Source organism: Gopherus evgoodei, chromosome 6, assembly GCF_007399415.2.
Source record: "Gopherus evgoodei ecotype Sinaloan lineage chromosome 6, rGopEvg1_v1.p, whole genome shotgun sequence".
In the NCBI taxonomy this organism is placed as follows: domain Eukaryota; kingdom Metazoa; phylum Chordata; order Testudines; family Testudinidae; genus Gopherus; species Gopherus evgoodei.
Window position 1 is genome coordinate 120,949,907 of NC_044327.1, and position 22,794 is coordinate 120,972,700.

The 22,794-nt window shown below is 41.6% G+C and overlaps 1 protein-coding gene across 2 annotated transcripts in view; it reads left to right on the plus strand.

Annotated features, from left to right (window-relative positions):
- MYO5B (myosin VB) overlaps positions 1–22,794 on the plus strand; it is a 350,195-nt gene that overhangs the window by 262,779 nt on the left and 64,622 nt on the right. For both annotated transcript variants that reach the window (XM_030566990.1, XM_030566991.1), the window contains exons 20-23: positions 425–581; positions 2,389–2,628; positions 14,280–14,516; positions 22,409–22,493. In XM_030566990.1, coding sequence (XP_030422850.1) covers positions 425–581; positions 2,389–2,628; positions 14,280–14,516; positions 22,409–22,493 — 719 coding nt within the window. The remainder of the gene's footprint in view (positions 1–424; positions 582–2,388; positions 2,629–14,279; positions 14,517–22,408; positions 22,494–22,794) is intronic.

Genomic DNA, 22,794 nt, shown 5'->3' on the forward strand with positions numbered 1-22,794 from the left:
TTGCTGTTAGTGTTTCAAATATCCCCAGATACAGCAAGCCTTTAATGGATATATGCACATCACCACTAATTTTACAGGAGAGATGGCATCAGCTTCTTTTCCTGAGTTTACTGCTGTTTTTCCCTCTCAAATAGTGTCAAACAATTCATCAGGAAGGATTGTTTGCTAATGCAGCTTAATACAGCTATGGCAAAAATGTTGTATATAGATATGGATGACATGTTGGAACTGAATTACTATTACTATTAAAACAATGAGGAATCCGGTGGCACCTTAAAGATTTATTTGGGCATAAGCTTTCATGGGTAAACTCCCCCACTTCTTCAGATGCTCCAGACTTCTCATTGTTTTTGTGGATACAGACTAACACAGCTACCCCTCTGATACTTATTACCATTAACCTCTTCTTCCTTGCACTTCACAGATTGGCAGACCACCTAAGGAAAACAAGAGCTGCCATTATTTTCCAGAAACAGTACCGAATGTTGAGGATCTTTCATGCTTTCCAGAAGATCCGCAAAGCCACTATCACTATTCAGGCCTTCACTCGGGGCATGTTTGTCAGGAAAATTTACCACAAGGTACTACTACTTCACAAAATGTCACTGCATTAGGGAGAGATGCCTTTAAATTTATCTACCAAGAGTTCAGTCCACTTGTGTATTTATTGAGGATGCTTTGATCTTTTCCCCAAATTGTGAGGTTTTGTATTTCTGGAGTTCCCAAGTATTAACTGCAAATATTGCAGCATTAAAGCTGTGTGAGCAGAAATGATTAGGCAGCAGCGCCTCAAAGGGCTAGCTTAATGAAGTTATTCACACAAACAGATGCGTTCGGACATAGTGGAAATCAGGAAATGTCATTTGATGTAACACATCCAGTGAAAATCTTACCTGAGGAAAAATGTACATGTCTGAGCCATGCTACTATCTAAGTCAAGCTTAAATGAAAGGTGGCTAGTTGCTTTCCCATTTACTGCAATTGCTTTTTTAATTATTAATCTCCATTAATTTTAATATGGTAACAGATGCCAAGTGAAAGGAAATAAGTGATGCTGATGATCATAATAAATGACACAGGAAGAGACTGCCGGGCTCAGGAGATGGGTAATGGCACATGGAACCCTCCACCTCAAAGTCATCAGCTGAGATCCAGCTCCACTTGGTAGTCACCAAAAATGATTACTATCTGATGGCTGTTCAGTGGTTTCAGTCCAGTGTCCAAAGGGCAGACACCCATGTGACAAAAAGCATCACTACAATTGATAAGTAAGGTCACTTGTACCCTTGGTCTAGAAAAGAGGTCAAGAATGAATGGGCATCTGGACTGAACTAGCCACTTGGGAGATTCCTGCAGGCCCCAGCTGGTACCCATTGGATTGGGGAGTGGGAGGACTCACACTGTCATTGCTCACGCAATACCTGTTTTGTAGATAGGGAATGTCCATCTACAGGGCTGCTATTCTATCGCTGTTCAGAAATGCTATTCTTTTTAACTATCCACTATTCAAGAGAACTCAAACCTTAATAATCAAGTATTAGAGTTGGGTGGAAACCAAGCATCTGGATCCAGACACCCTCAAGCTTTAGGGAAGTTTAGATAGAAAGCTGGGTCCAAATGCAAACTTTACAGCTGATGTGTGGCTCCACGTGTTGCCACATCTGGCACAGTAGGTTAGTATACTCCTCTATTGCCCCCAGAAGATATTAGTGTAAAATTTCATTAGATCGGTAAGTGAATTTAGTAGGTCTCCTGTTTATTCCTTGGGAACAGCCATCCACATCTCTGCAGCAGCCTGTATTCATGAAAGTGCCAAGACCAAAATTGTAGAGTGCTGTAAGTGAAGACTAAGAAGCATCGGAAGAGCTGTGTAGAGAAACTTGCATAGCGCCTCCTTAGTTCCTTGTTGTTCCATGGACTCCTGTGTGACTTTGGGAAGGTCGCTCTGCTTCTCAGTTCCTCATCTGTAAAATGGTGGTAACAGCCTCTCTCTACCTCACAAGGGTGTTGTGAGGGTAAATGCGTCAATATTTGTGAGGTGCTCTGATAGTATAGTGATAGTGGCCATACAAGTACTGAAGATAGATGGAAAATATAAAAAAGGGGGAAGCCCCCTCTAAAATAATAGCAATTAGATGATCATTCATCTCTTCCAGCAACTGTTTTACTAGAATAATGTAAAGATGGGGGGATGTTACTTCAATTCCTTTTGGGGCAGAGGAGAAATGTGAGAGGAACAAACAGGGCTGTGCTGTGCCGTAAGTTCAGTTGGGCCATTGTTACTAACTGAGAGCAGCTTTGTTTTATGCTCCAGATTGTCTTGTTTTTGCATTACTGCAGATTACTGATTATGCTTCTGATGGTCTTTCGTTTCTGTATGTTTTCTAGATCCTTTTGGAGCACAAAGCTACCATCATCCAGAAACATGCCCGGGCCTGGCTGGCTCGTAAGCAATTTCTCCACTTCAAGTGTGCGGCTGTGGTCATCCAATGCTACTTCAGGCGCATGAAGGCCAGGCAAGAGCTGAAGAAACTGAAGATTGAAGCACGATCTGCACAGCACTTGAAGAAACTCAATATCGGCATGGAGAACAAGGTGGTTCAGCTTCAGAGGAAGATAGATGATCAGGTGAGCTCCAGAGTACAGTCTATTGGAATGACTTTGGTTCTGTTTCTGTCTTGCATGTATCATGCAGGCAGAATTTGGGAAGTGGATAAATGAGTGGCTGACTAGACTTTATGTAACAAGTATTGTTCCAGAGTGGTTTATGTGGGGCTATATCTTCAGCATACCTAAGAATTGCAGCTACTGCAGAATGTGGCTACCATTTGTTCAATGTGACTTCCCATAAGTAGTGTGCTATGCCTTGCACTGGCTGCCAATTGATGTATAGGTGAAGTTTAAGATGTTGATTTTTGAAATATTGTGGTGTTTTCTGCATGGGCCCAGCCTACCTTAGAGACTGCCACTCCCTGAATGATTTCATGGTGGCTTCCAGCACTTGAGCTAGCTCCTGCCAGAGCATTCTCAATGAAAGGTCCTCACCTCTGGAACATAAGAACGGCCATATTGTGTCAGACCAATGGTCCATCTAGCCAAATATCCTGTCTTCTGACAGTGGCCAATGCCAGATGCATCAGAGGGAATGAACAGAACAAGCAATCAGTGAGTGACCCATTCCCTGATGTTCACTCCTAGTTTCTGGCAATCAAGTAATTAGGGACATGGGGTTGCATCCCTGACCATCTTGGCTAATAGCTAGTGATGGACCTATTGTCTATGAACTCGCTTCCTGCCCTCGGTCTGCCAAAGCTGAGACATGCTGCCAAGTTTGTTTGGTGGAGAATTTTTTCTTTGTTTCCCCATCCCTCTCTGATCTGGAGGGAAGGTACCGAGGTACAGTGGCTATGGGGTTTTGAATTCAGTGGTTGAGGAAGTGTTTTTTTGGCATTGTGCCACTTAAACTTCCTTGTTTAATTCTGTTGTTAATATTTTTACACGTGCCAAGAGATTACTGAGTATGCTTTTAAGAAATCTAAATAAATGCAGCAGAATACTTGATAAATGAGTAAGAACCATGGGAGTTAATGCTCTTGCTTAATTTGTAGAGATTTCCTGCATGCTGCTGATTAATGTGAGACATATTTCACTGATCAATCAAAAGCACAAGAACAGGAAAAGCTTGTTTCACTGCATTTGTTTACCAAGACTAACCTAGCTGTCACCATGTGTCATAGCCTTGCTAGCTGAAAAAATGGAAAGATGATGAAATCACATTATGGAACACAGTTTGACCAGATGTCACATTGATAGTACTTAATATTTCTCCTTTGAGGAGCATCCCTGTGGGTTCTCCACTTCAGGTGAATGCGTGTCCCTGCACCTTTGACTGGAGAATTTCAGCAGCAGTGCTCATCTGTGTCATGCATGCGTCTCACGCCGTTGTCGGTGCCTATCTAGCGCCTGTGACCAGACCCTCTTCAGTTCCTTCTTAACCATCCTTGACCTGAGATCATGCTCCCAGCAATGATTAAAATCGATAGCTAGCTTAGGATTATAATAGTCCTTTCATATTCCCAAAGCTGGCAGGCTCAGAGTTGAGAGGCAAACAGAAGCCTACCTTCTCTGCCACAGTACTGACAGAGCTGCCTAAAGATGCAGCACCGATGCAGTCTCCACAGGCTATGGCGCCACCTTCTGCTCCCATAGCACAGAGCGCTCGTGTCGGCACTGACGCCTGCAAGCACAACAACATCATCGGCGCCGACCGCCTCAGCGCTGAAACCACCTGCACCGCACCATTTCCTGCACAAGAAAGACTTACTGATCTCAGCGATGCCAGAATCAGCAATCTTTGATACCAATGTATCTCTCGTATGTATGGTCCCGTGTCAACCCACCACACCTTCACCATTCCTCTCCCATCCAAACTACTTCAGAATAGGCTCACCTGTACAGCCGAAGTCTTACCACAGGGTTGACACCCAGACCAGGTAATGGCCACCCATAGATGCCACCACCTATGCCATTCCCCATGCAGTGGCCCTACTGGGACCCCTGGAGGGCACACAGGAGACAATATGCCTGGCCCCTGAACTCCTACGGGGAGAGGATTAGATTTCCCCCACCACCTTCACTGGCTACATGATCAGAACCTCTGGAGGAAAGCTTTGAGGAACAGGAGGTGGCCCTGGAGCAGGAAACGACATCATCGGCCAGCATTTCCTCCTCTTCCCCAGAAGAGGCCATAATGCCATGACCACCCACAACTTCTGATGATTTCAAACATTTCCAGGAGCTCTTCAAAAGAATTGCCGATTCCCTGGAGGTCCCTGTGGAGGAGGTCCCGGAGTCCCAACACAAATTACTGGACGTACTGGGAACTTCACCTTCATCAAAAATAGCGCTTCTGATAAATGAAGTTCTTATGGAGCAGGCAAAAAACATATGGCAGACAACAATACCACCAACTTGCAAATAGAGCAGGTAAAAAGGTATTACATTCCTTCAAAAGGGATGGACTTTTTATTTTCTCACCCTGCACTGAAATATTTAGATGTTGATGTTGTCAGTCAACGAGGCAGACAAGACCAATCCAGATCCACCTCATATGACAAAGCATGGAAACATTTAGATCATTTTGGCCTCAAGGCCTATTCATCAGCTGCTTTTCAATTTCAGATTGCAAATTACAATGCACTGATGGCAAAATATAGCCACACAAACTATTCCAAACTCACGGACTTTATTGATTACATACCAGAAGACAAAAGAGACCAATGTAAAGCCATCATCTCCAAAGGCCATCTCCTAGCCAGAAATGCCTTATTGGCATCTCTAGATGCGGCAGACGTGGTGGCACACTCCATGGCCACCACCATCATTTGCATTGAGTTTTGTGGCTCCACCTGTCTGGCTTCCCAAGGGAGGTACAAATCACTATGGAGGACCTCCCTTTTGATGGCTAAAAGCTCTTTCCAACAAAGACTAACAAGTTCCTCCACACCCTAAAGGGCTCTTGGGCAACCCTTTTTACCCAGGGGATATACACACCTACCACAAGAAAAAAACGGTAAATACTATCCCTTCCACCAGACAAGGTCTGTCACTTATGCCCAACAACAGAAGGAATACGACACACAAAGGCACAAACTGAGACCTGCTAGGCATTGACCACTTGCGCCTCAGTCACTGGTGTCCAAGCAACCCTCTGCAAAACAGCAATTTGGAGGGTTTGGTTGAGGGCCTAAGCGACCTCCCACTCCCCTCAGTGCTGACACCATCATTGACCATCCCCCATGTCAGATGCTATATGACCCTTTTCTGCTCAACATGGAAATCCATCACCCTGGACAAATGGGTTCTAGAAATAATGCACACAGGCTGTTCAGTACCTTTTACCTCCATCCCTTCTTCTCACCCTCCCTTGCCATCCCTCTTCAGAGACCCCTCTCACAAACATCTTCTACAGCAAGAAGTAAACCACCTCCTATATCTGTGCTCCGTGGAACAGGTGCCATCACAACACAGAGGGAAGGGTTTTTATTCCCACTACCACTTAACCCAGAAAAAGAACAAGGGAGAGACCTGTTCTAGACCTCAGAAAACTCAATAAATTTGTAAAGATCCGGTGATTCAGGATGGTCATGCTAACAACAATAATACCAGCACTGGAACAGGGGAACTGGTTCTCAGCCCTGGACCTCCAAGACACCTGTTTTCACGTAACCATACATCCCACTCACAGGAGGTTTCTCAGATTTACTCTGAGGACAGAACATTATCAGTACAAAGTTCTACCTTTCAGCATCTCAACAGCACCATAGATGTTTTCCAAAATTCTTGCAGTAGTGGCTGCACACCTCTGCAAGCAATGGGTAATGATATTTCCCTATCTGGAGGCTTGCCTACTAAAGGCACTCCACTGGGCACATGCCCTGGACGTTACTCAAGGACAGTCACCCTCTTTTCCCAGTTGGGATTACAACTAAACATACAAAAATCAACACTGACATCCGTGCAGAAACTGGACTTCATTGGGGCCCATTTCAGTGCTCTGGAGGCCAAAGTGTCACTGCCAACAAACAGACTTGTCGCTATAGTCAGTCTGATCTCCACAGTATTGAGCAGCCCACCGAGATCAGCGCAGACCTACCTCCAACTATTAGGTCATATGGCGGCAACCACATTCGTGGTATGACATGCAGGACTTCTCATGCACTGCATTCAGGACTGGCTAAGAACCATCTACATTCCATGAAGACACAGTCTGAACAAGCCACTCAAAGTGCCACTCAGAGTCAAAGACTCTCTACACTGATGGACCCAACCCCACCACATGTGTGTGGGAGTCCCTTTCACACAGACTCCACCTTAAATGATTCTCACAACAGACACCTCTTTGATAGGCTGGGACGGGGCTCACCTGCAGCACCACACAGTTCAGGGCAGATGGTCGTCTTCTGAGACATTGTTGCACATAACCCACCTGGAACTGCACACAGTTTGCAATGCATGCTTGCACTTCCTACCCTTGATCAGAATTGAGATCACAAGGGTAATGATGGACAACAGTGCCTGAGTGTTTTATCTAAACCAACAGGAAGGGGCAAGATCACACTCCCTATGCACTGAAGCCATTAAACTATGGAATTGGTGTGTCCGGCACAATGACAGTATATTAGCCTCATGTCTCCCAAGATGTTAAAACACCACAACAGATACATTAAGCAAAGAATTCTCCCAGGGAATGAGTAGGAACTAAACAACACAGTTCTGCAGAGCATATTCAGACATTGAGGTCCCATCCATAGAGCTCTTCATGACATTTCAGAATTACAAATGCCTGCAATTCTGTTCAAGAGCAGGGTTGGGCTCCTGATCCCTGGGGGATGTCTTTTTCATCAAATGGGACATGCCACTACGATACACATTTCCTGCTATCCCCCTGCTATCAATGGTGCTTCACAGAATAAGGACCAGCAAGGCCAAAGTCATTTTGATATCCTCCACGTGACCCAGACAAACTTGGTGCTTGTACCTGTTGAGGATGGCAGTATGTACGCCACATACTCTTCCCCTTCTACCTAACCTTTCTATCGCAGGATGTTGGACAGGTTTACCACCCGAACCTGGAGAGGCTTCACCTGAGAGCATGGCACCTACATGATTCCAGCATGACGAACTGACCTGATTGGAACAGGTGAAGGACATATTATTAAACAGTAGTTGGACAACCACATGTAATACTTACTTGTATAAATGGAAGAGATTCAACATCTGTTGCCAAAACAAACAAGCCCAGACTGTTACTGCTCCCTTACCAATGATATTAAAATACATATTGGAACTTAAAAAATCTGGCTTATCGCTTGGCTTCCTTAGAGTATATCTTGTGTCTGTTACCTCTTTTCACTGCAAGGTGGATAGGATGGATATCTATATTTGCCCATCCTATAACTAAACGCTTTCTCAAGAATATCAGAAATGTCTAACCTGAAATTTTTGAGTTCTTTCCCACCTTGGGACTTGAACTTGGTTCTCTGCTACCTCACCAGAACCCTATTGGAACTATTAGCAACATGCTGTCTGACACACCTATCAAAGAAGGTGGCTGCCTTGGTTGCGATCATGTCTGCTTGACAAGTGGGAGAGCTTGGGGCTCTTATGGCAGACCCCATACACCCATCTTTTTCAAGGACAAGGTCACACTAAGACCTCATCCTAAATTTTTACTCAAAATACCTTCTTTTCACTTGAACCAACCAATCCATCTTTCCTCGTTCTTCCCTAAACCCCATGGGAGCAAATGGTACTTAATATTATACACTCTGGATGTCAAACGCACACTAGTGTTCTACCTTGAAAGAACTACGCCCTTCAGAAAGTCACTGAGGCTTTTCATGTCAACTTTGGACCAATCTAAAGGTTCCGCTAGCTCCAAACAGACTCTGGGTGCATTCAGTTTATTGGGTGCATTTAGCTTTGTTACCAACAGAAGGAGTTACAACCCCTAACAGGGATCCAAACCCACTCCACCAGGTCATTATCAACCTCAGTAGCCTTTTTAAACAAGCACCCACCATAAAGATATGCAAAGCAACTACCTGGGTATCTGCACATGATCATGGAGCGCTATGCAATAGACCAGGCTCAAGATCGGACACACTGTTAGGACTTACTGTATTGTCATCAATTACCCGTGCAACTCTGAAGCTCCTGCCATCCACCGAAGGGCACTGCTCAACACTCACCTGGAGTTGAGCACCCATAGGGACATTCCTCAAAGGAGGAGAGAGTTACTCACCCTGTGCAGTAACAGGTTCTTCGAGATGAGTGTCTATGTTGGTGCTCCACTACCTGCCCTCTTCTCCTCTACTTCAGTAGAGAAGGAACTGAGTGGAGGGTCTGGTCATGCGCGCTAGATAGGCACCGACAATGGCACGAGACGGGGAGAGTGAATGTGCAACCCAGATGAGCACTGCTGCTGAAATTCTCTGAACAAAAGCATAGGGGGACACATTCATCTGAAATGAAGCACCCACAGGGACACCCATCTCAAAGAACCTCAGTTACTGCAGAGGGTGAGTAACCCTCTCTTCTGAAAAAGCACACCAGGTTGATTGAGGTGAAAAGTAAAACCAGGCAGTTTCAAACCACATGGTTGAAAATCCAGACTAGCTAGAATTAAAACACATACTTCAGACATAAATTTGGAATAAGTGTTTTTCTTAAGCTTCCTGCTTTAACAAATATCTGGAATGCAGAGTAACTATTACATTCCATTGGACCGTACCATATATTCTGGGAGTCAGTTCATTTGACTGCCAACTAGAAAGTAAGGAATAAATTGAATAAATACACAGTTTGTAAAGTCTTTTGAATAGGCTTGTTTTAAACCTGACCAGCCATCTTTGTAATACAAATGCATTGCATTTTGAAATGGTACGTTTCAGATGCCTGACAGTTTGAGAGTCAGTTTTAATATGGTGGCTTTTGAAAAAGATGAAGTCATTAATCAAGTGCTGTTTGTCATAAGAAGGCTACAGAATAGCTTCTTGGTTACAGGTCTTTTAGCAAGAATTCAGTTTAAGGGATTTTCCCTGTTTGCTATTTGAGGAAGTAAGTGAGCTATTCTGTTTAGATGTGTTTTGCATTGTCCATGTAGCTTGACAACATAACATGAACATTTCAAAGGCAAATGCTGGAGATCATCCAAATGGCTCAGTTGTGTGATGGAAAAATTCCTATTAATGTGGGCTCTTCGATTGTCCCTTTGCAGATAAACAGTCTCCTTAATTGACTCCTTCACTACAATTCACTTGGTGATGGTGGTGCTTTCAGATAAGTTCTCATTCTTGTTACCCATATACACAGACGATAAAAGGTGCTGGGGTTTGTGGTACCCATTCATTCAAGTACCTTTTGTCATTCTGTTGGGGGGCAAGTGAGGAAACATTCTGTATCATGTGCAGTCTCTCACAGCCTTAAAGCTCGCATGCCTCTGTACCACACAAGAGTTCCTGTTGGCTGCTTGCAGTATTGAAGAGGATAGGAAATTTGTATGTCTTAAATAAGTTAGTCCAGACAATCAAGCCATCAGTAATTAATACTGTGAGCCAATGTCACCACTTTCAGCTTCAAATGAGTGGCACTCACTTATGGCAGTGGTGAATAAAGCCTGTGAGTCCAGTTTTCAATCTTGGGTGCCTGGATTAGAATGCCCAATTTGGGCCACTTGCATCCACACCTAGGTACCTAAAATTGATATTTAGAGACCCAGGTACCCAAATGCAGACTTAGTTGCCTTATCTTAGCCACCCAGGTTTCACTACTGAACAGGAAGCTTACATAGCAGCATGCAAATCAAAACTACAATCTAAACTCCACAAAAGACAGTCTACAGTGAGCCCATTTACCTGCTATTTGTAGTTATGCAGTCCATGCAGAGTGCATAAAGAATGCTTTTGTGCAGGTTACAGCATGCTAGGAGGAAAAAATCTCCGGCCTGTTTTCATCTGTAAAAAAAACAGGCCTGTCCTCATTTAACCTTAGCTCACACCGAATTAAGTAAGAACAATTTTAACTCATTGAGACAGATCCCCTGGGTGGGGATTTGCTGTGTTATAGAAGAAAACTCCTGCCAAACCAAACTTTCCGCTGGTGTCCATTGTATTGTTCCTCAACCACTTGTCATTATTTGCTCCAAGGAAAAGGGTGCAAAGATAAAAATAGAGGAGATATGATCTTCAGATAATGTTGGCTTTTCTGATCCTGAATGGCAACGCGTCATGCAGAGTTATCATTCAGCTGGGAAGTAGGATTTGGGAAGCTTACAGGTAGATAGAAATAGTTGGCTTAGTGCTGTGTTAGAGCTGGGCCTTTTCTTTTTTTTCCCCAGTCAGATCATTTATTTGAAAAATGCGGTTTTGGTTGACCAAAAACTATTTGCAAATTCGCTGAATAGTTTTGGCCAATTTTGTGTGTGCGTGTGTGCTTGATTCACTAGGGGACTTTTGCCCTATTTACAAAATGGGGAGGAGGAGGTGGTGCTGCTGAGAGTGCCCCTTTAAACTTTCAGCTCAGTAATTAAGGGTACTCTCCTGGGTTCATTTCCACCCTAATCTAGAGCAGGGATTTGAACTTAGGTCTTCTGCCTCCTCCAGAGAGCACTCTAACCACTAGGCAATGTGGGGCAGGTCTTTCTCAATCTCTCCTGTTAAAGCTTTTCCACTTAGTATAAATAATTTAATATTTAGTAGAGCAAGGTCTGGGACTTGGGCCTTCTACCTCATAAGAGAGTTCACTAACCATTAGGCTAGCATGATTCTCTTTCTCACCCAATGACTATTCAAGTATTTGATACAAAGCGGAACAGCTTCATCAGGAGACATTAAGAATAACCACCCCAGAATAGCCTATAGTCTGGTGGTTAGGGCATTCAGATGGGAGACCCAAGTTCAAGTCCTTGTTCTACATCAAGCAGAGTGGGGAATTGAACCCGAGTTCCCCACATGTTTGGTTGATTCCCCTGACCACTGGGGTAAAATTTATAAAGTATGGCTCTTCCTCCTCTGTCTGTTATGGGACTAGTGCCAAAATCCCCTGGTGAATCTAATGCTTCAAGAGGAAATGTTCTCTTTGACCCAAAATCCACTTTGTCAATTTGCTGAAAAATTCTGAAAATTTCTGGATTCAGTTTGGGTCAAACCAATTGTTTTATTATTATTTTTTAGAACTGCTGATGAACTGAAAAATCAGTTATTCATCCAGCGCTCCTCCAAATCTCTTGTTGAAGTTTCTCTTTTTGATGAAGTTAGATTTTGTACCTTATGCACCTTTCAGAGGGAAGAATTAGTACCCTCTAATCCTCACTGCTTTCTCTCCAGCAAGTCATTCTGGGCTCTCCATTCAGGAAAGACGAGGTTCACTGGGATCACCATTTATTACTGTTTTGGGAGGTGCACATGAGGCTCTCAAAAGGCCTTTTATCCGAATGTTAATTTAGTGCCTATCTAGTTATAGTGACTCTTGTTCATTTTGATGGTGGCCTGCTACAACATACTTTACCCCCAGGTACCTCATTTCATCACATCAGACCTATTATTTTAGCCATTTGTGCTTCCTTGTTGTGTGTCCTAAAAAGGTGATGAAACATATGTATAACGTAGCTGCCTGTGACTCTCCCCTGTGAGACTGTTACCAAAGAAGCGTACTGTGAATCTACATAGCTTTACATGCATGCACACACCCCATTGGTTTTCAGAGGGGTATGCTTTGGTACTCTGCAGGTGACTTTTATGCTTCAGATAACCAATACTAGGTGCATGTGGCTTTGCTGCGTTTGTGAAGGTGAATGTTCTTTTGTCTCTGTGACTAAAAAGCGCCCTGTTTCTTAATGGGTATTGAAACAATGTCACCTGACAGATCCAGAATCTTATCTTTGGAGCTCATGCAGAAAACTACTTAGTATTAAGAGAGCAAACAGTGGTCACAAGTGCCTTTACAGAGGAGGAAGAGTCAGAGTTTCATGAGCTGGAGAGAATGTGCTGCAGTTCTTCACCTCCAAAGCATAACTTTTACTTCTAAACGGACCTTTTTGGAAATGGCCCTTGACTTCATTGTGGCCAGGGCTGCAGCCTTCGTGTTTGTTTTTTGTTAACTCCTATTTAACTTCAGTGACTAATGACCATTTTGGCAAAGAAGATATTTGTTAAAGATTTAATATCCTGACCCTTTCACAGCATTGCCAACCTCAAGCATTCAAAAATCATCAATCACGAGACTTTAAAAATACAGGCGAGTCTCACCTTACGCACATTTAACATGCACAAATTCAGCTTTGCGTGATTGGCACCAAAAAAAAAAAAAAAAGAGAGAGAGAAATAACAATTTAAATACTGTACCTGTAGTGCGGGCAATTCCACCCGCCTTACACTCAATGTAATTTTGACTATACGCGATTTTCGCTTTACGCGCTGACAGTGGAACATAACCCCAGCATAAGATGAGACTCACCTGTAATACATTTGTGGCTTCTTTGGTTTTGCCTTCTGGCTTTTGAGCCTTTAGGCTTCACATTTTCAAGCTTTTCTCTGCAGTCACATGGACTAGAAACTTTAATTGACCAAAATGAAAGCTGGGATTCTCCTGTACTCACCTGACTCCAGGAGCTGAAGCTTTGACAAAAGTACCAAATTATGAGGGTTAACTGAAGCACTTTTGTCAAGGTGCATGAGCTCATACTATACCTCTTGAGATGCCCCCTACCTATCAACACATCCTCCAGCAAAGCCAGGGAAGACCAGGTAAACCTCAACCAGAGAAAAACCGTTTAAAAAACAAAACATCTTTCAGGTTTTGTTAATACAGCAAAAGAAGTGAAAAAGGGCATAAACCCAGTTTTTAAAAATCCTTTGCAGGTCACTTTAAAAAAAGCAAAAGAAAAAGAAAGAGTTTTAAAATAACCTTATTTATCATAAGCAACTGTTCCCAGGGAGACGGCTCTGTAATACTAGTAATGATATTTGATAGACTTTTCACCTAAGAGGACATACTGCTGAGATTTGTGAATTTTCGGGGGAAGAAAGAGAAATTCTTTTGTGCGGTTGACTGTAATAATTATCAAGGGAATTGTACGAGATGTGATTCCCATTAACTTTGATTTGAGCCACAAGCATCAACCAAGGGGCGGTGAATTTTCAGATCTCAAACTCTTTAGAGGAAGCTACTTAAGCGAGCAATTGATGACAGGTTAAAAAAAAAATCAGAGCGAGTGAAAAGGCCTATTGAACCACTGCATCCCACAGATGAGGCATAGAGCTTTGTGCTCAAGCCTGCAATTACATTACAGTTCATTATCACAGCAGGATCCTAAAGGCATTACATACTGAGAGGAAAAAGATAAACTGCAGCATAAAATACTGCAAACCAATTGCATTAAGCAACGCTGCTTATTTTGACGGTGTAATAAAACTGTAGTTTACTGTTTCTGTTACAAGAAGTAACAAATATTATTTGCATTTATTTCTAGTTTAACAAAGCAAATAAATGCTTGTATAATTGTTACAGAAATATTACTATTACGTTTTCCTGTTGCCATTTTAAATTGGGTTTGGCTTATGTCTGCTTTATTAATTAGGAAAAGGGAGCATATATGTGCACTGACATCTACTATTTAAAATTTATTACCTACCACATTCAGGATTTTTCTATCTGTTGCTTTTGCAATTGGTCCTGCTCACGTAATCCTTTTCTTTTTCCTGGGTTATGGCTTGCAGAACAAAGAATACAGGCACCTGAATGAGCAGCTCTCTGCACTTACCTCTGCCTATGCCACTGATGTGGAAAAGCTGAAGAAGGAGCTGGAGCAATATCGGCAGAATCAGGGGGATACCAACCAGCTTGTAAACTTGAAAAAAGAGATTGAGAGCCTCAGGCTGGAGCTCGAGAAATCCCACAGTGAAAGGAAAATTATTGAAGACACCTATGACAAGGAGAAAGATCTACTCCGAAAGGTATGTGTTGTGTTTATCACGTGCCCTCCATGTGGTGTGTAGGCGCCATGGAGGGTAGGCCTTTTTTTAGGCAATCAGAGGTGGTTGTTTTTGTTAAAAATCTAAAGGTGAGATTTTCAAAAGTACCTGTAGGACTTTCAGTGGGAGTGAGGCATCAGACTCCTTCAGGGGCTTTCGAAAGTCCTGCTTTTTCATACTTTCCCTACATGAACTCCATTGCTTATCCACATAATGCAGAGAGCAAGTGGCAGTTCAAGCTTCCCTGCCTCTGTGCCTTAACCATGGCCTGGGCATATGGTGTTTGTGTCTGGTCAACTTTGCACAGCCATAACTATGCAGAAACCATCTGGGCACAGTTGGGTCCCAAATAACTGTGTTCGCTAACTACACAAACATGCAAGGCCTAGCCACATACAAACGGCTGCTCTGACTGGTTTCTGGTGGCTTCTAAAACATAGGGTACAGAGAACGCCATGAGTGGGCCACAAAACTATTTAAAGGATACTACCACGTTCTGACACAGTGTCGGGAGTGAAGGCCTGTTCGTTGCTCAGGACCATTCAATCTGTGGCCGTGAGACTGCTAATGATGCTGATTGTGGTAGTTTTGTGTTGTGGGTACCTGTGCACTAGGAACTGGACTGAGATTGCCAAATCACTTCCCATAAGCAATCAGCCTGCCATTTCTAACAACTGTCAGTACTACCAGCTTAGCTGAATTTGAATCAGTATATTGCTCTAGAGGCAGAAGTTACTTTCTGCCCCTGTATGTCAATACACCTGAGCAATCCATCTTTCTTGAAATTGAAGTTATATAAGATGTTGGCAATATCGAGCCTTTGTACAGGAAACGCACTAGTGTGAGCAGACACTAGCCTTAAGGGTACGTCTACGCAGCAAACACCTGTGGTTGGCCCAGGTCAGCTGAGTTGGACTCGGGCTTGTCAAATTGCTATATAGACACTGAGGCTGGTTTCCATGTTGCGATTGGACATGAAGAAAGTGTGCTAGTAGTAAGCATCCTCTGGGTTTAATTGTAAAGCTTTGCTGTTTGAGTGATTTGATAATGTGGCTCTCATAATAAATCATCAAAACTTCTACGACTAACGGCTCATAGGTACAGGGAAATTAATGGGAATAGTTATTGCAGAAAAGCTATTGTATGGAATAAAGTGACTTTCATTTCAGAATAGAATGTCCACAAAGGAATCTATTCTGGAATATTCCAACTTGCTATTCCAGTCCATTTCCTTAGGTCATCAAGCCCTAAGCTTTCCCCATAGCAATATTACGGAAACATGGTGATCAAGACAGAAATGCATTCTCTTTAGATTTTAGCACAAAAATCACCTGAGAACATTTTTTTTCAATTAGATCAAGTTGATTGTGTCCTTGGCTTTCTTGGACTTGTGACCGCTGCTGACATGATCAAGTCCATTTTAGCTCCGATTTAACTGCAAAATCTGTTCTTAAGTCTTACTCTTTCTGCTTTTCTCTGCCATCTTCCTACTTTTCGGATAATTCTTCTCATTTATAGGATGAGCATCTCCTTTTCCTTTTCTGGTGTGAATACTTAGAAACAGTTCTTTATGGATTTCAAGAGATACTCAGAGTTATTCGGTGAGTTGTGAGGATTCTCACAAGCTAGCAAAGATTTTTTTTTAGGACAATCCTAACATCTTTTGCCAATCTAAAGGGTCAGCACCCACAAATTCAAAAGTGCTCAGCATCCACAATTGGGGCCAGATTTCAAAACAGCTCCCAAATAAGGACCAGATCTTCAAAACTGCTCAGCACTCAACAGCCCCCACCGTGCAAATAGGTAAAATAGACAATTCTCAATGGGAGCTGCTGAATGCTGAGTGCTTCAGAAAATCCAGCCACTTCATGTAGGCAAATGTGAGCTGAGCTCTCTTGAAATCTGGCCCAAAAGGAAATGTGTTGGAGATAGACACTTCCAGCTGGAGAAGGAATTTCTGCAGCATTGCTGGTGAATAACATGCTCTACTTATCTACACCTGCATTAAATGGACCTTTCTGTTCTCACCACATTTCTCTGAAACGTGAATGTTGATAAGTTCCCATTTCTCTTTCATATGGAAACAAGAAAGCAATAAACAAAACCCATTAGGTCTGATATAAAAGAGCATTAATTTAGGGTTAATCAAGGATAAAGGATAGCTTCTGGCTAAGGATAGTTCTTTTTATTTCTATTCTATACTATTCGTTTCTTTCTCCAATTGAAGTTGGGCCTGAGGCTGCAAAATCTCTATTTTTCCATTCCCAGTGTTTGTGGGTTGCTTTTCATAAAGGGCACATACATAGTACTTTAGCCTTTGGGAAATATTTTTCACTCAGTTAGCTTTAATACAGTCTTCTCTGTAGCAGAAATTAGAGTCTTTTCTCCATTTGTTTTTTGTCAAGTATGGCACTGGATACTAGTGTCCCGTAAAAATGTATAGTTAAAACTAAAACATGCTCCAGTTCTCAAAGTAGAAATATGTAGTTTTTCATAAATTCATAGAATAATAGCATTTGTGATAATCTACTCTGACCTTCTGCATAACACAGACCATAGATCTTCCCTGAACTAATTCATGTTTCAGCTTCCAGTTGTTGGATCTTTTTACACCTTTGTCTGCTGGACTGAATAGGCCTCTTAACAAATTTCATTTCCCCATAAAGGTACTTATCAAATCACCCCTTAACCTTCTCTTTGTTAAGCTAAGTAGCCTGAGCTCCTCCAATCTAGACTTATAAGGTATATTATCCAATCCTTTAATCATTCTCATGGCTCTTCTCTAACCCCTCTCCAGTTTATCAACATCTTTCTTGAAGTGTGAACATCAGAACTGGACACACTATTCCAGCAGAGGTCACACCGTTGCTAAATACAGAGGTAAAATAACCTCTCTTCTCCTAGCTGATATTCCCATTTATACATCCAAAGATTTGAAATAAATTATTTTAAATACATGAAACTCAAGTTCATATTCTGGTACAGCATAATCATATATTCATCCAGTTCAGACAATCATTAGTAATTCTGCATGATTGAGAAAAAGGCTTTTCTTTATTTTATCTCAGTCTCTCTCTCTCTCTAGTCTGCAGCAGTATCCATTAATGTCAGTACCCAGAAAGATAATAGAGCACATAATTAAGAAATCAGTTTGCAAACATCTAGAAGATAATAAGGAGATAGTAACAGCGTGGATTTCTCAAGAACAATTTGTGTCAAACCAATCTGATAGCTTTCTCTGATAGGATAACAAGCCTTGTGGATGGGGGGAAGCGGTAGATCTGGTATATCTTGACTTTAGTAAGGCTTTTGATAATGTCTCGCATGGTCTTCTCATAAACAAACTAGGGAAATACAACCTAGATGGAGCTACTTGTAAGTGGGTGCATAACTGGTTGGAAAACCATCCTCAGAGTAGTTTTCAGTGGTTCACAGTGAAACTGGAAGGGCATATCAAGTGGGGTTCCTCAGTGATCAGTTCTGGGTCCTGTTCTGTTAAATATCTTCATCAATGATTTAGATAATGGCATAGTGAGTATACTTTTAAAGTTTGCAGATGATACCAAGGTGGGAGGGGTTGCAAGTGCTTTGAAGGATCGGATTAAAATTCAAAATGAACTGGACAAACTTGAAAAACAGTTTGAAGTAAATAGGATGAAATTCGATAAGGACAAATGCAAAGTACTCCACTGAGAAAGGAACAAGCAGTTGCACACATGCAAAACGGGAAATGACTGCAAAGGAAGGAGTACTGCAGAAAGGGATCCGGGGGGGTCATAGTGAATTACAAGCTAAATATGATCAACAGTGTAACACTGGCAAAAAGGAAAACATGATTCTGCGATGTATTAGCAGGAGTGCTGTAAGCAAGGCACGAGAAGTAATTCTTCCTCTCTACTCCACACTGATTAGGCCTCAACTGGAGTATTGGGTTCCACGTTTCAGGAAAAATGTGAACAATTTGGAGAAAGTCCAGACAGGAGCAACAAAAATATTTAAAGATCTAGAAAATTTGACCTCTGAGGAAAGATTGAAAAAATTGGGTTTGTTCAGTCTGGGGAAGAGAAGACTGAGAGGGGACATGATAACAATTTTCAAGTACATGAAAGGTTGTTACAGGAAGGAGGGAGAAAAATTGTTTTCTTTAACCTCTGAGGATAGGACAAGAAGCAATGGGCTTAAATTGCAGCAAGGGTGGTTTAAGTTGGGCATTAGGAAAAACTTCCTGTCAGGGTAGTTAAGCACTGGACTAAATTGCCAAGGGAGGTTGTGTAATTTTGGAGATTTTTAAGAGCAGGTTAGACAAATACTTGTCAGGGATGGTCTAGATCAGGGGCAGGCAACCTATAGTATGTGTGCTGAAGGCAGCATGCGAGCTGATTTTCAGTGGCACTCATACTGCCCAGGTCCTGGCCACCGATCCGAGGGGCTCTGCATTTTAATTTAAAATATTTAAGAAGCTTCCTTTAAAATTAAAAACCTTATTTACTTTATATACAACAATAGTTTAGTTATCCAATATACACTTATAGAAAGACACCTTCTAAAAACATTAATGTATTACTGGCATGCGAAATCTTAAATAAGAGTGATTTAAATAAAGACTCTGTACACGATTTCTGAAAGGTTGCCAAATCCTGGTCTAGATAATCCTTAGTCCTGCCGTGAGTGCAGGGAACTGGACTATTGACATCTCGAGATCCCTTCCAGTCCTACAATTCTATGATGCAAACCTGTTATGCACGCAGACATAACAGAGAGCTGGATCTGGATAGTGATAGCTTGTGAATAGATCATTATAAAAGATTTGTAAGTTACTGTGCTTGAACACTATAGTGCAAAGCAGGTTGAATTTCTGACTGCATTAGAATGTTCTCTCTGCTTTTACTTCCACTAACAATTTTGGTAACCATTTTTTTATAAAATACCTCAGTTTATTCTGCCTTCCCAGAAAACTGAGGAATTCAATATGAACAAATTAATTAGGCTCCCACTAAAGATACGAGTTCTGTGGCACCTTATAGACTAACAAACATACGAGCTTTCATGGATGAATACCCACTTCTTCGGATGCATGTCGACATGCATCCGATGCAGTGGGTATTCACCCATGAAAGCTCATGCTCCAATATGTTTGTTGGTCTATAAGGTGCCACAGAACTCTTAGTTTGGATCTGTAAAAGCAACAAACACGGCTACCCCTCTGATACTAAAGCTACGTGGGTTTTAGCAGGATTGTGTCATTATTCTTGCTTGGACAGTGGAAAAACCTTTATTATGCTGCAGGATAGAGCTGGTTTTCTTCAGGCAGCTCAAGATCCCTATATGTTCTGTGCAGCTATTTTCTAAATTATGATGGTCATGCTATGAATTGCAACTGCATAGGCCTAGCAAATAACATTATATTGGAAAACTGTGTTTTGTTCTCTCCTTCCTGGCATCAGTAGAAGTGTTCAGCTTAAACAGAGCAATATGTCACACTTCTTAATATAATGTTTTCATGTTTTGACTTGTCTAAAATAATTCTATTGAATAAATTAACAGTACCAAGGATAAATAGATTTAGTAGGTAGAGTAACACTACTAGTTTCACTCCAGGAGTTGAGGTGTCCTACATGATATTTACTTTTACTTTGACTCATGTTTTTAATAGCATTTTTTATAACTTCTGTGTTTAATAGGGGTTGTTAGTTGATGACTGCACTGACTGAGCACTATCTGTTAGTTACTGTTGGAGGAGGAGGAGGAATTATTATGATTTATTACCTCTTTGTTCCATGGTAACATCTACAGGCCCTGATCAGAATTGGAAACAATTTGCTAGGTCCTGTAAAACCAGAGTAAAACAGTTCTTATCCCAGAGTGCATATAATCTGAGTATAAAATTCAATGAGTGGGTATAAACATAAAATTTCAGAGTTAAAAAAGTTGAAAATATGTAGTATTTTATTTGTCAGGCACTTATATACCATGGTGATAAGCACAGTATTAACGACCTAGACAGACACATCACCTGGAAAATTTAAATCTTCTGCATAGTCTTTTTTGTCTGAGAACATTTTCTTTCTCTTTATTTTGCCTCTAAATCCCCTGTTAAGTGGCAGGTGCGCTGAAATGCAGTTACAGCTGGTAACAGATCTGCTTGGACAGTTGGGTATCCAGTCCTGTATAGCATTCTGGTTTCTTTATATTGTACATCACTTTTTTAATTATTCTTTTTAGAATTGTCGAGGTTCCTTCCCCACTCTGAACTTTAGGGTACAGATGTGGGGACCTGCATGGACACTTCTAAGCTTAATTACTAGCTTAGATCTGATATCACTGCTACCACCCCCAAGTACTACCTTTTTCCCTGGGTAGTCTTGAGGGACTTCACCAATTCCCTGGTGAACACAGATCCAAACCCCTTGGATCTTAAAACAAGGAGAAATTAACCATCCCCCTCCTTTCTCCCATCAACTCCTGGTGGATCCAGATCCAACCCCCTTGGATCTAAAAAACAAGGAAAAATCAATCAGGTATTAAGAAAAAGGCTTTAATTAAAGAAAAGAAAAGGTAAAAGAAAACCCTCTGGGAGAGATTAGCATATTAGCTACTCACGGACAACAGATTTAAAACACAGAGGAAGTTCCCCTGGGCACAAATTTAGTTACACAAAAAAATACCCAAATACCCAATTTGATTCTACCTCTAATTGCATAAGACAGATTACAAAGAAATAAACATAAACCTATTTATTCCTTTCTAAAACTTACTCCTTTGATAAGAGGCTGGTTCCTTGATCTTTTTCACTCTGGCTGAACCTGAGACTCTAAACAAAGGAAAAACTTCCCTCTTTCCTTTTGTTCCCCCATTGGTTCCTCTGATCAGGTGTTAGCTTGGCTAGGTGAACTTCTTAACCCTTTACAGGTAAAAGAGGCATTAATCCTTAACTATCTGTTTATGACAAAAATATTCAGAACAGTGGTGTACTTTTTCTCCTCTGTTCGTTCCTTTTCATCTTTCTGAACTCTTTCACAGCTGCAGCATTGATACTTTGTCTCTAAGACATGTCATGATGTTTTCTTTCACATTCCAAATCCTGTAGAAGCAATAAAGAATCCTGTGGCACCTTATAGACTAACAGACGTTTTGGAGCACGAGCTTTCGTGGGTGAATACCCACTTCGTCAGATGCAACTGTATTCACCCACAAAAGCTCATGCTTCAAAACGTCTGTTAGTCTATAAGGTACCACAGGATTCTTTGCTGCTTTTACAGATCCAGACTAACATGACTACCCCTCTGATACTTGATTCCAAATCCTGTAATTGTAACACCTGCAAATGGCATTTGCCCTGCCATAAAAATCTGTGCCTAGCAAATGCCTGTTTTGTGATACTGTGTAGTAGAAGGATCAATTGCAGAATATTGTAACAAAGTCAATGTTGTAATTTTTAAGAGAGGTATAGATCTTCAGTACTTAATTTTGAGCATGGGCTTCTCAGTATTTGGATGACATAATCAACTGTTGGAGCCCTGTGACTGGTGTGTATTGTGTTCCTGTTCAAAGAAATAGATATATTTTGCCAACTTGACCTTTTTTGCATTGAGGTTTTGCAGTAAACACTAGTGTCTATGGGACAATTTACTTTGAAAATAAACACCCTTCAGCTGCAGTTAATCTTTTTTACCATTCATGCTCCTGATGCAGTGAGAATAGCTCCAAAATGGCCAGGAGGAAAAAACCCTATTTGGTTTAAAAAAACAAACAAACAAGAAACTAACCAAACAAACAAAAAAACTGTGTGTGAGAGACTTATTCCCCTGAAGAGAGCCTGACCTGGAGCTGCCCTACACTACAAGAGGAATTACTGTGCCTCGTTTCTTCCTTAGCGCGTGTCAGATCTAGAAGAGGAGAATGCTCTTTTGAAACAGGAAAAAGAGGAGCTTAACAACAGAATCCTGTGTCAGTCTGAAGGTAAGAAGAATGGTTTATAGCTTCATAACACTTGCAATAAACCGAGGATTAAGCTGTTTTTCATAAAATTCATTTCTCCCCTATGCCCCAGCAATGGCTCTTAAACTGAAATGTGCTAATCTTCCAGCATCCTTTATTTCTTTGACAACGTTTGTTGTTATTCAACAGTTCTATTCTCTCTGTACTGCCAGGGATGACAAGACATGAACCTGATTTAATCAGGGAGGAATTCAACAAGGAATATAGTACCTAAAGGGGTTTTCCATTCAATTACATCTTAGAATTTCATCAGGATGACTGT